The 13,059-nt window shown below is 50.9% G+C and overlaps 1 protein-coding gene across 2 annotated transcripts in view; it reads left to right on the top strand.

The window, feature by feature from the left end:
• Positions 1-12,020, top strand: part of LOC125950994 (connectin-like) — a 95,174-nt gene extending 83,154 nt beyond the window's left edge. For both annotated transcript variants that reach the window (XM_049679454.1, XM_049679455.1), the window contains 3 exons: positions 7,273-8,179; positions 8,295-8,511; positions 9,856-12,020. In XM_049679454.1, the coding sequence (XP_049535411.1) occupies positions 7,310-8,179; positions 8,295-8,511; positions 9,856-10,346 (1,578 nt within the window). In that variant the 5' untranslated portion in view covers positions 7,273-7,309 and the 3' untranslated portion in view covers positions 10,347-12,020. The remainder of the gene's footprint in view (positions 1-7,272; positions 8,180-8,294; positions 8,512-9,855) is intronic.
• The last annotated feature ends 1,039 nt before the right edge of the window (positions 12,021-13,059 follow it).

Here is a 13,059-nt window from a genome sequence, read left to right as displayed (position 1 = left end):
ATCCAACAAATTGGTGCAACCGAATCGTAAAACAGCATCCCGGTGAATTAAAAGCACTTTGTTTCCATTTCCCCTGATTAAAACGATATCACACGGTACAAAAGGACGAGGCCTCGTCCTTGAAGAAGGCCGACAGCAAAAAAAAACCAAGACAAAAAAGGCAGCGAGAAGCGCGAACACGGCCCTTGGCTTGGCAAAAGATGGAGAGCAGCTTTCAGCGATCTACATAATCGAAGGCAACAATTGACTGGCAAAAGTCAATCATTTCGAAAGCTTAATTCAATCATCACCACCCTCAGTGGCAGCAGCAGGAGCAGCAGGAGCAGTCAAGGCACTTCTCGCTCTTCACCTCCCCTCACGCTTCCTGTTGGCCACTTTAGCGGCCGCCTCGCCGCGCAGGAGCTCGGGCGTATCGTCGCGTCCAACACTTTTCACCTGCGTCCTGTGGGTGGTGAAGTTTCCGCGCACACCACCCGCACCAGCGGGTTTCCTTTCTCTGCATTCTTTCTTCTTTTTTTGCTGCTGTTGTGTTCGATTTCTATCGGCCTCGGAGCACTCGACGGTAATCAACTTCAGGCCCACCGGCCCACTTCTCCTCCCCTTCGAACCCAATTTCCGAGAGGGTTTTTTTTCGCTTTTTCCTTCCCTCGCGTTTTCCACGCCCATCCGCGTTGCTTGTTCGTTCGGGGTTTTCGTGGTGTGTATTATTGAATTTAGAAATTTCGTTAGGAAATCAAGAAGATTGGCTGGTAGGTGGGTGGGTGGGCGAGTGGGTGGTTGGTTGGTTGAGGGGTTGCTCCTTGGTTGGCAATTGCGGGCACCAGTACCACAGCATCGTTCGTACTGATGCGCTGATCGGATCGACACAATCGACGAAAGGCCTACGATAGCGAGACAGCGTACGCGTTTGTGTGTGTGAAGCAGCTGCTGCGTGGCCATTCCACACGCAAGACGAACCCCGCATTGGTAGTAGGCCCGCATGTTACCTCGTTGCGAGGACATTTGCCGATGGAAATCAGTGTTTTGTCCCGCGTTTCACGGTTTCTTTTTTCTTTCTGCTTTTTTGCTTTTCTGCTTCGTGCGCGTGTGAGGTGCAGAGGAGAGGCGCAGATGGAGCAACACAACCAACCGGAACCAGCGCCGCGGGAAGGATTTGCTTTTACAAATTGAATACACACTTCCGTGTTGATTGTTGCGCTGCGTGAAAGGAAGAGAGAGGACGATGCGATCGGAAAACGAGTAGAGTGTAAGGAAAAGAGGATGGAAAAAACATCATCCGCGTCCCCGCACATTCTACTTTTCCTACTGCTGGTGCTGGTGTGCCTCCTGATGAGAGAGCATGATGGTGGGAAATTCCTTTGATTCAACATCCTGCTCTTCTCGGAAGGAAGGAGCTTCACCGTCACTGGCTGGCTGGCTGGCTGGTAGGAAAGCCGCGAGCTGCTATTTACCTTCTGTTGAAGTTGTAAATTCATTTTGAACAAAGTGAAAAGCACGGCAGTGCCAGCACCAGTGCCTTTGGGGGGCAATGGAAAACACCTGCTGCTGTCGCCAGTACTCACGATATCGATGAGAGAGAGAGAGAGAGCTCTGTGGATGGCTTTTGGGGGGGCTGCCACCAGTCGAAAGTCATTTCGGTGCTCTGTAAGATCGGACTTGTGCCGGTTATCCACCAAAAGTGTAGCACAGCAGCAACAGCAGTAACGCCGGCAAAGTTCGATGCAAAGCGAAGCGAGGGAGCAGCTAATTGGAATGCTGATGGAATCTCATTGTCGAGTGCCGCCGGCTGGTGCGCCAAACAAGAGGCGCGACGACATGGCGCGAATCCGTACGGCGGCGGGACGGCGGGTTCTTCGCGATCATTCATTTCCATTTGGTTTTATGTTCCGCCGTTCGACCGGCGAGCCGAGGGTTGACGATTCGCGCGGAACTTTATTTCACTTGCTGTTGGAGTTGTTGGAGGTTCGTTTTCGGTGTTTTTTTTTTGTTTTCTTGTTGCTTCCTTCTCCTAAGTATTGTTTTAGAAGCAGTCGCGCAAATCCAAAGCCCAAAGGCGAAAAGCCATCGTATTGATGATCACTTGTGGCGCTCTGCGATGATTGGCGATGCGATGAAGGTTCCCGTTCCCAAAAGTCTGATGGCCGTAAATTGCCCAGATACGTGGGAACAAGGCACTGGTCTTAAAACCTGTCGCGTTTCGTGGCAGTTTTTCGTTCGAAATTACCACGAACGGTGTATCATTGTTACGTTTGCATCGGTTTCTGGTGCATATTTAAATGAATTTGTTCTTCTTTCAATGAATAAAATCGATTCAATTAGCTTACCAATCGAGGGAGACTGTATGGAACGTCTGATAAGAAGTTTGCGAATGTTTAGTAACCACAAAACGGCAGCGAGTGTGTTCTCGAATCCCAGAAATGTCATCATCCTTTCTATTAGGATCCGTTTTAATGGCATTACATGAAGAGAATCGTGAATGATGATGAGCCGCAGCATAGATAGACTGTGTGTTGCATAACACATCATCATTGCAACCGATGATCTGTGGTGTGACATCAAAAGAATGTTATTTTCTATGCTTACCAAGTTTTCTCACTGGTCCGCTTGTGTGTGAAACCCTCGACACACGTTCGTTCTTCTCTCTCTCCTGTGTGTCTCGAATTGTTGGTGTTGTGATCCCCCATCATTAATTTGCCGCTCTCAAGCGGAGAATGCGTTCCAAGTGGACCGGACCCGGACCAGAGCACAGAGACATGCTGCTGCTGGTACGCTGGGTGAGAGATGATCTCATCAGTGACAACGACTCCAACGATGGGCGGCGGCGACACTACACTCCGTCGTCTGTTCCGTCGACTTCTGTCGGTTCTTTTTTTTATATCCGACTTCATCAACGCCTCGGCCTCGGCATCGGACATGATTACCACGGCGATGGTTTTCGCTTCGCTTTTCAGCGCCACTTTCGTCGTCCCCTCTTTCCGTACAGCACACACAGAGAAACTGTTGATGATGAATGAATGGGCCGGTCCGGACGAGGGCACGACTTCATCAGCTGCTTGACACTCTGCCCGGGTTGCTGCGGGGTTTTTCGCCTGGATTCGATGCCCCATGCCCCCGGTCGATAACTAAGCCATTTAGACCCGTGGCACGCTAACGAGAAATAAAGTGAAACGGGGAGAGACGAGTGAGAAGAGTGCCTCCCTTCCTCCGGTTGGTACTGTTGCTATATTGCTTTCCAATCAAGCGAATGAAGAGTGGCCGTTAAGAGCCTGTACTGGAGTAGCCAATTGTTCCCGACGACACCGCGTTGATTATCCGCGAGGGATGGTGACGGAGTCGACCGGAATCGTCGGCCCTCTCTCTCTCGATCTCGATCCCCTTGAATTATGCCTTCGGCAAGGACCATAAAGACCCGGGAGCAGCCGGTAGGCAGCCGGTAGGCAGAGAGTTCATTAAAAAGCAGCCAGCGGAACCGTTGCCGCGTCAAGGGTTGTTGTTGTTGTTGCTTCTCGGATTTCAATTCCCCATTCCCCCTCTTCAATCTCCTGTTGCATGCTGCTTCTGGTGCTGCTGCTGCTACTCGTGTTCCGGTACGCGGAAAAGAAGAGCTCAAGCGTAAGAAAGAAGCGCGGAGGGTCCTTGGGAAATGCATCCTTGGGTTTTGCTTTTTTTATATGGATGACTTGCGCGACTTACCAAGGATTTGCCGGCCGAGTGCGTGTTGCTTTCCGCCTGGAGCACACACACACACGCAAGCACGGCAGACTTCTGCACTCACCACTTCACCGGGTTCTTCATTTCCTTTTCATTAATTCCTACTGCCTTCTGCGACGCTGACGCTGCAGCATCGTTGATGTTGCTGTGCGGAGTATTTTCCGTTTTCAAAAGTGCTTCCTCTTCTGGCAAGGACTCGCAGAACGCAATCGCAAACCCCGGTCTCCGGGCTTTTGTGTACCGAGAAGCATCTGCGTATCGCGATTGCGACTGCTTCCGGTAATGAGCGCGTGCGGGCTATATGTAGATGTATCAAAACACATAATCATAGTCTCGTCGTCAACATGTTGACTGGATTGTGGGATATTTTGCATTATTCGCTTTCCTCGTCAACATGTTGACTGTTGTCGGTTAATAAGTGCAGCCGGGGATCATATTTCAATGCATCCATCCATCCAATCAATCAATGGAACGGCTAATGCACGCTGACATATGCATCACGCTGCTGCACACACACACACCGGTTGGATGGCGTGTTGGATCGATCGGGTTGGGACGGATTTTCGGGGGAACAAAAACGAGGCCAATGTGTGCGCGAGAGAGTTAGTGTTAACATGCCAGCCTGCCAGCTACATTGCTGTTACCGCGCGTGCAACTCTTTCAATCGATTACCAACCCCCTCGATGTGTAGCCTCGGGTCCCTCGCACGCGGCGTGTATTGTGTAGTCGATTATGGACATATAGAACACACCACGGGCATGGCGGGCATGGCATATGCTACCGAAAATGTTGCATGTTGCCAAAAACCAAAAAAAAAGGAAACCGAAAAGAGGCCAGAGCATTGCTCGCTCAGCACACGATATTCGCATATTCGAAAGTGTGTCACAACGGGGCGTGCCGTGCTCCCTCTAGCAGCCAAATATGTTCCCCGGAGGGACACACACACAGGCACGTGGTGGTGATCCGATGGTCTTAAGGAATATTCCTCCGGATTGGAATCGATCTAAGCTAGCCGGATTGATGGATGTCGATGATGTCTCTTGTCGCTGCCAGCTTCATCATAAATCATAGATGACCGCGTTGCACCAAGGATGCGTCATTTCGAGCGCCCCCAAACAGGGGAAATGCTTCAGTAAATCATTTCGTAGTGATTTTTATGCTTCCCTTCCCTCGACGGGGGGTCCCAAAGTAAGTGTAAGCGAAGCCGAAATTGATTTGCTTAGAGGAAGCGGAAGTTTCGTGCATTTTCCAGTCCCATTTTCAACGTCCCAGCAGCTTGTCCCATAAGTCACACACACACACACACACCGGACGCCCGGGTCATAACGTAACTCCCCTCTTGCTGCTGATGCTACTGCTGCTGTGACGTCGTTCTCACACTTACACGGCACCCGTGTGAAAACTAATAAAACGCGATACCTTCTTCCGGTTGGCCATTAATCGTTGCCATCACCGGAGAGGCGAGCCGACCACCAGGGGCGCACTGGCTGGTCGCACCCCCCGGGGAGGAACCCAAAAAGGGAGGGAACTGTTGCAAAAATAGACCGCCCTTCGGCCCGGTGTCGACGACACAGCGTGTGGCCCGCCCGGTATGGTTTCCGGTTCTTTTTAATTTCTTAATAGAGAACACACACACACACGGACCTCCGAGACACCGGACTAGACTGGACATGAAATATGATTTCCAGTACACCGGCAGGCCTAGGGAGGGCCTTTGCAGAACCCCGGCCGATAGGGCAAATTGGGCAAAGCGCATTAATTGAATGAAAAATGATGCTCGCAAACGCTCGCTCTCTCTCGGCAGGAGGCCTTGTTGCGGGTCCTGGTGGTGGCCTTGGTCCGGAGCCGCTGCAATCCCGATTGTGCCTCCGTTAATTGACGTTACGTACGTGAGCGCGTGCAGTGCGCGGCCGCCGTCCGGGTTTGTTTACTTGCAGCAAACGATGGTTTCAATATTATTGCAATCTATTGCAACTGCCATTCGGTCAAATGCCGAAGGGTAGACTCTCGCTTCAGCATCTACGGGGCTTCGTATTGATGCGGCATGAATAGCAGCGTTGATTTTGTGCCATTTTTCCGAGCTCGATTGTAGCGCAGATGCTAGTGAAATAGAGAGCATAAAATGCGTAAAAATGAATTGCTAACTGAAAGACATCGGCACCGCTATCGGTCCCTGTGCCACATCCGGCGAGACGAATCTATTTAAACAGACGAACAAAAAAAAAAGTTTTAATTTTTCCAAGTGAAAAAACGAAAATCCTCCAGCTAATGGAAAGGGTAAACACTCCCCAGTCCCACCAGCACCGGGCACCGGCAGCAGGTTCGTGACTAATTTTCATTATCTCGTCGCCACCGTCACGATGGAAATCGGGCATTTCACTTGACTCAGCGTAGGTTTTTTGGAGGGGTTGGTAGCGAAGAGGTAGACGAAGCGGAGGGTGGTACCGTTGATAAATTGCTTAAGTAAATCGGATGCTAATTTGATAGGAGGACCAGCACCAGCACCATCACGACGCTCGAAGCAGATTTCGCGGAACGAAATCAGGGGGTAGTGCGTGTGCGTGACAAGAAGACGGTGGCTGGCAGTGTGGCACTTTTATGCTTTGGTGGACGCCTCACATCTCCTGCGCACCTCCTACGGAACGTTCTATTTCGATCTGAACCAACAAAGATAATCGCCCTCGGCTGCTGCCAGCTTCGAGCCGCCTGGCAAACACCACCAGCACCAGCACCACCGTGCATTAACTGGATTTCGTGGGTGCGATGACAAAGATTCCAGCTACACCCGCCCACCCGATTCGGCGGGGAAGGATGTTCCGAGAAGATAACGGGTAGCGAACGCTCGGTGGAAATGCAGACCGACCAGACCGACGGAGGGATGCAAACGACGAGACCCCGAGGCGCATGGAGGAGGATCGTGCATTAAAATGTTTGTCTATTTACATTTCGCGTTCCTCAAACTGTCCCTTAAAGTCTGGCCTCAGGGGAGGGCGTGCTGCTGCTGCTGCTGCCGTTTAGTTTAAAGGAAAAATGCTAACCGAACCGAACCGAACCGAGTAAAAAAACGGAAATCATTCCCCCGATGATGGTCCCTTTTTAACCGGTACAAACAGGGGAGTTCGAGGGAATTTGATTTAAGTTTCGGTTCGTCTGTGCGTCTTCCAAGTCTGGTGCCAGTAAGCTAGACGACGACGACGACGCCAAACAGTTGAAGGGCGCGCAAACACGAATGCGTCACGGGGTTTTTATTTGTTTTAATTTGCTGCTGCCAGAGGCAGATCTTTGGCAGATGGGCATTTGGGTTCGTAAAGGGGAAGGGAAAGCGTGGACGTGATGGGAAACTGGTTGGCAAATAGAGAACACCAGAGGCACGAGAACGAGAACGAGAACGAGGTCCCCTGTTTTCGATTCACGCATCACGTTTAATAGGATTACGATTGGAAGCAATGGTTATTGGAGTCCAATAATTGGATAGTTATATCCCTCTGATCTTCTGCTGCTTAACCTTCGTTGACAGATTCATTAATCAAATGCCTTTTCACTCTCCTCTTCTACTCGCAGGACAACGGAATTGGCCTCCCCTAAAACAGACCTAATCATGCAGACGTCGAGTATGGCGCGGAATCTGGCCCAAGTGCTGCTCCTGTTAGGGGTGCTAGTGACACTACCCGGCACCACGTTCGGTCGCAGCTTCGAGAAGCAAACGATGCGCAAAGGCAAATCCGCACAGATCGTTTCCTCCGCACCGACGATCACGACCCCGCTGATGGATCTCTGCTCGGAGGACATCAACATGAAGCTGGCCTGCCACTGTTCCCCGGAAAGCCACACCAAGGCACAGAAAGCGTCCTGTTCCATCTTCGACGGTGAGCTACCGCGTAAGGACTACAACTGGTTGGCGTTCCACACGCAAACCGAACTGGAGCACCTCAAGTTTACGGTGCGCAAGTCCGGCAATCTCACCTACATCCCGTCGGACGTGATCAGTACGCTGGCACGGCTGCGTACCCTCACGATCGAGTACGGTATCATCGCCGACATCTATCCGTTCGCCTTCGGTAACCTGACGGAACTGCGGGTCATCAATTTGCCGAACAATCAGATCGTAACGCTGCACGCGAACTCATTCGCCAACCATCGATCGCTCGAGGAGCTGATGCTGGAGAACAACTACATCAAAAAGATCGACCGGGATGCGTTCGTCAATGTGCCGAAGCTGATCAAGCTGAACCTCGCCAACAACAGCCTCGTGAACCTGCACGACAATGGGTTCGAGGAGCTGACGAAACTGGAGGAACTGCGGCTCGAATCGAACCGCATCTCGATACTGGCCCGGGAGTACTTTAAGGGGTTGGAAAATCTGAAGATCCTAAAGCTATCGTACAACGACGTCGAGTACGTCGGTGCGTTCGTGTTCGCCGATCTGTGGAGTCTGCAGATGCTCTTCCTCGATAGTAACCGGATTCAGGTAGGTAACACACACAGGTGGCGCCCACGACGAGGTCCCTGTCGTTAGAGGAGATTGAAGTTGAATTCAACTAAATGGCGCAATGCAAACGGCGCTGTTTTTCTCATTTTCACAGAAACTGGACGAACGGGCGTTTGATGGTTTGAACAACCTGAACTATCTGCATCTGGAGAACAACCGCATCACGACGATCGACAGTGCCACGTTCACGAGCGTCTCCGCCCTGCAGCTGCTCAACCTCGACTCGAACCATCTAACGACGATGACGTACGGGCACATCGTCCCGCTGATGGACAATCTGGTCAACAGCAGCGCGCTGCTATCCCTGCGCGGTAAGTCGCATGCAGCAGTGATTGAATTTCCCAAACCGCCACGAATCCTCGCCAACAGATTACACCTTTTTGGTGGTGCATCTCCTCCACCCTTTTAGGGGGGTTCAAATCCAGCTCCGGGATTAAACGAATTATGATTGGATACGAAGAGAACTGTCTGTCCGCGTCTGTCCACCAGATAATCCAGATCCAGCTACATGGACTCAATGCCGTCCACACACACACACACATGCACGAAACTTTAAACGAACGCGCTGCGTTTAGTGATCAATAGAGAGGGGCGGGAGTGAGCGCTGAGCTCCTCGTCCCTGGTGGTAATGGGAAACCAATCCCCTATCGTATCGAACTATCGAATCGGCATTCCATTTTCGAACTTTTCGTCGCCATTTTCAGCGACATTGAACGGTCGCCAACGCACGCACGCAAACGTGTCACGTGTTTCGCCATTCGCTCTCTTTCCTCACTGGCCTCACTGGCACCGCAAACCCGTGCCGTGTGTGTGTGGGAAGGTAACAAAAGGTTCGTTCGGTCCGGCAGCTACAACAGTGCTACAACAGTGCTGACCGGTAGCAGACTGACTGAGAGGTGGTGGTGGAAGGTGATGAAAAGTTGATGTTACCAGGAACGTCGGTCGGTTGGTCGGTCGGTCAGCAGACCTTTCGATACCACGCATCCCTGTCCATGCCGCTGGTACTGCCGCTGCTGCTGCTGCTGTTGACAGCTGACACATGAAAAGGTTTTCCACGCGTTTTGCTCCGTTCTTCCACCGGTTTTTTCCCCATGTCTGCTGGCTCCTCCCGTACCCTCCGAAACCGACATGACATTCAGGGTTTTGCATCCTTCGAACGGAAGCTCGATGTAGTAGCTGTTGGTTGTCCTCGCTTCTTTTTTTTTGGTAAAGGAGCTCCTGGCATCATCGACGTCATGGAAGTCGATCGGGGTTCGGCTTCGTTTCGAGTCCTTTTCGAACTATCGAACTCCATCGGATGTGATGCCATCGTCCGCCCCGCAGGGTTTGTTTGATGAACGATTTGGGAAACGAAATATAAATTTCACCAAATTTCTGCCATCGAACAACGACCGGATACAAGAATGCGAGCTAGAGGGAGGCTATTTGCTGTTTGCTTGTGGAGACGGGGGAGCCTCAAGTGCCCCGAAGTGAAAGGTGAACCGGTCAATGGACAGTGGCCTTCTTGGAAGAGAACATTATTTTTGGACTCGAGCATGATAAGTTGTGGTGGTTTATTGCGTGTTGACCTTTCTGATCCACCATCTTCTTTCTCTCTCTCTCCTTCTCTCTCTCTCTCTCTCTCTCTCTCTCTCTCTCTCTCTCTCTTCATGCAGATAACCACCTGATCTGCGACTGTCGGCTGGCGTGGATGTACGATCTGAACGAGCGGACGCGCAACGAGGAGCTACGGGAGAACCTGAAGTCGATCGAGTGTATGATGGGGTTACCGGCCGCTGAGGAACCGACGGCACATTCACCGCTGGCCAGCATGAACGAGTTCGGTCAGCTCGATGACGACGGTGACTATATCGATGATTCGGCCAGCGAGAACGATGCGTTGGCGCACGAGCAACCGCAGATCGTGAACGTGTTGAAGGTGGGCCGCGAAGAGCTGCCCTGTCCGGAGGAACTGGCCGGACCGACCGGTGATCCGAATCCGCGTGAATCGAAGGGGCTGTTCAATCTGCCCTGGAACAACTCGGCCGCCACCGGGACGCGGCATTATAGTAGTAGTGGGTTGCTTCTTCTAACGCTTGCGACACTCTGCGCGACGATCGGTGGTGCGGGCGGTTGGTGTAGTGTACGCCGGATGCTTAGCTGTTAACTTACCCTCACCACCCCATCCCCCCACCATATTCTTGCCTCTCTCTCTCTCGCGCACCCCCCCAAACTTACACATGCTCCCGTGTACGTGCGTGTGTGTGTGTGTGTGTAGTGTCTTACGTTTTAACGGGACCGCTTTCCTTTCGTCGCGCCTCTTGTGCACGTCCCTTCCAATCCCTTACGCGATTACGCACGCCCTCGACCACTTCCTCGCGATTCTGATTCCTTTTTCCCCTTTCATACCCTTTCGTCGTCGTTGGTGGCGACGCCATCAACTGGGACTGGAGAACTGGGCGTGTGCATGTGTGTGTGTGCGCGCACGTTTGTGTGCATGTGTGTGTGTGTGTGCCTGCGTGAGTGTACTATAGTAGTGTGAGGAGCTGCGTAACGGGGAGTCCTTTTTGCCAACAATTGAATTCGTAGCGTTTAGCGAACACGTTTAGCGTTTAATAGTGTTACTGTGTGCTAGGTGGGGGTGTGTCGAGGAAGGAAACAGGGGGATGATCAGCACCCTGATCGATCGATCGGTCACTGTGTGCGTGATAGAGAGAGGTGCGTGGGTGGTCCTTTTGCAGACAGACCACCAGCGGAGAGCTAGAGTTCCTCTTCCCCCAAACTAGAATCGCACCCCGTCGTCGGCCCCCATCCCGATCAATCCTTAAACACACACACACACACAAACTTGAAACACACACATACAATCACGGTAATATTTCATTTCACGAGCGACGGGAGCGATTCACGAAGAAGAAAAGAAAGAACACAATTTTAACTGTAAAATCTGCTACTGTGTGAGCTTCGTTCTGGTAGTGGTGGTGGTGTGTGTGTGTATGTATGTGTCTGTGGTCGGCTCCTTTTCGTCCGCTTCCCAGTGTCCCCGCGATGGACGCTGTACGAATGCGAACGAGAGTAGCCGGAGTAGCAGACACCACCAGCGACAGCAGCAGCAGCAGCAGCTGCAGCACCAGCCTAGCGAACCGGAACGATCTTTTAAAAAAGGGAATAAAAAACTTTTTCTTTTTTTTATAATAAAGAAAACTAAAAAAGTATAACTAGATCGTAAGATAGAGAGAAGAAGAAAAAGAAGAAAACGAAAAAGAAGATGAAATACCAGAGAGCGATGGTGAACCCCTTTGCAAACTGATACAACGTAAGGATAAGGCGGAAATAAGAAACTTGTAAAGCAGTCACGAGAAAACTATCGAAAGAAGAAAAAAAAACGGTAGCGAAGAACTTGTAAAACCGAAGAAACGGCGAAGCGATATGTATGAAATCTAAACCAAAAGACAGTCGACAGAAACTACTTAGACAGACACACTACAGACAAAAAGAGAGAGAGAGAGAGAGAGAGAGAGAGAGAGAGAGAGAGAGAGAGAGAGAGAGAGAGAGAGAGAGAGAGAGAGAGAGAGAGAACCGCAGAACAATCGAAAGTGGAAATTGGTTCAAGAGAGCAAGTAATGTAATGAAACTGTACACCAATAGGAAGCAACCACCAGCAAAGGGAGGGAATGCAAAGAAGAAGCAAAGGAAGCACACATCCGCGGTGTCAGTGAATCGGTTTTCCGCGAGCAGTACAGCGAGAAACCGGAGCGAAGGAAAGCACTGTGAATAGGACGAGCTCGAGGATGAGGTGAAAATGTGAAAAAAGAAAACCTAGAAATAAAATTTGAAAGTAAGAACCAAACAAAACCCAAACACTACCACTACCCGCGGTTTCGAGCGGTTTTCCAGCTGCTCCTTCCTTCATTTACTCTCTGTCTCTCACAATAATTCGGTTTTTGTGTCGTTTTATAGGGATCGGATAGGATGATCGACTAGCCGCCCCGAACGGCAACCATATCCGAAACTACGTGAGGAAAATGAAATAATTTAAATGTCTCGGATCGTCGCAGCAGCAGCAGCAGCAGCAGCAGCAGCAGAGGATCAATTTTACCATTTTTCTTTTACCTCTTGGAACCAGCCGCTTTTTCCCCTTCAGTGGAGCGCATGAAAGGAATCGATAAAAATTCGATTTAAAATGATTGAATGACGTGCGCGGTGCGGACCGGGGGGGAAGGGGAAAGTTTAAATTTGCGTTTCGCTTTCAGCAAAACTTTGGCTCACGATCCATCGTGTAATAAGAGGTGCCAAGGGGTGATGAAGTGAGGAAGGCGGGGCTATTTCTTACACAACTCACTCCTTCCTCTGGCAGTCAGTAAATGGAAAGGATAAAGTTCGCCTTTTTAACCCGGAAATGTCCGTTGCTGAATCACGAGCAGCTGGGATGCAGCGGCATTGAGCAACGAACGAGGAAAAGTGAAGCCCCCGTCGTAGATGGAAATCGATTTCTCGATTCTTCTCCCCACCCGTGCCCCGATGATGTAGCATTCGATATGCTCCCCAACCGTGGGATGTTGAATTTTATTTATAAACTTTCTTGCAAGCGGAAAAGAAAAAAAAATCCCGAAGCCACTCGAGAGGTTGTGAGGTTATCGCGAAGAAGACAGCGACCACCATCACCACCACTAGCAGCAGGACGTTCCGGGTTCCGAATACCCCGGGACCGGCGGGTGGTGTTTACTTGGACGAGTTACAATCGCGCATCTTATGATCGGTCGATGAAACGATGAAAAAAGGATGAAGTCGTTCCTTCTTCTTCTCTTTCTCCTGGTGGATGATGAACAGGACAGGAATCGACACTACCGGTGGTGACCGGCTCGCAATCAATCTTCTGC

The sequence above is a fragment of the Anopheles darlingi genome, chromosome 2 (assembly GCF_943734745.1).
Source record: "Anopheles darlingi chromosome 2, idAnoDarlMG_H_01, whole genome shotgun sequence".
In the NCBI taxonomy this organism is placed as follows: Eukaryota; Metazoa; Arthropoda; class Insecta; order Diptera; family Culicidae; genus Anopheles; species Anopheles darlingi.
The sequence above is the reverse complement of the archived record's forward strand: the minus strand, read 5'-3'. Positions and strand labels throughout refer to the sequence as shown.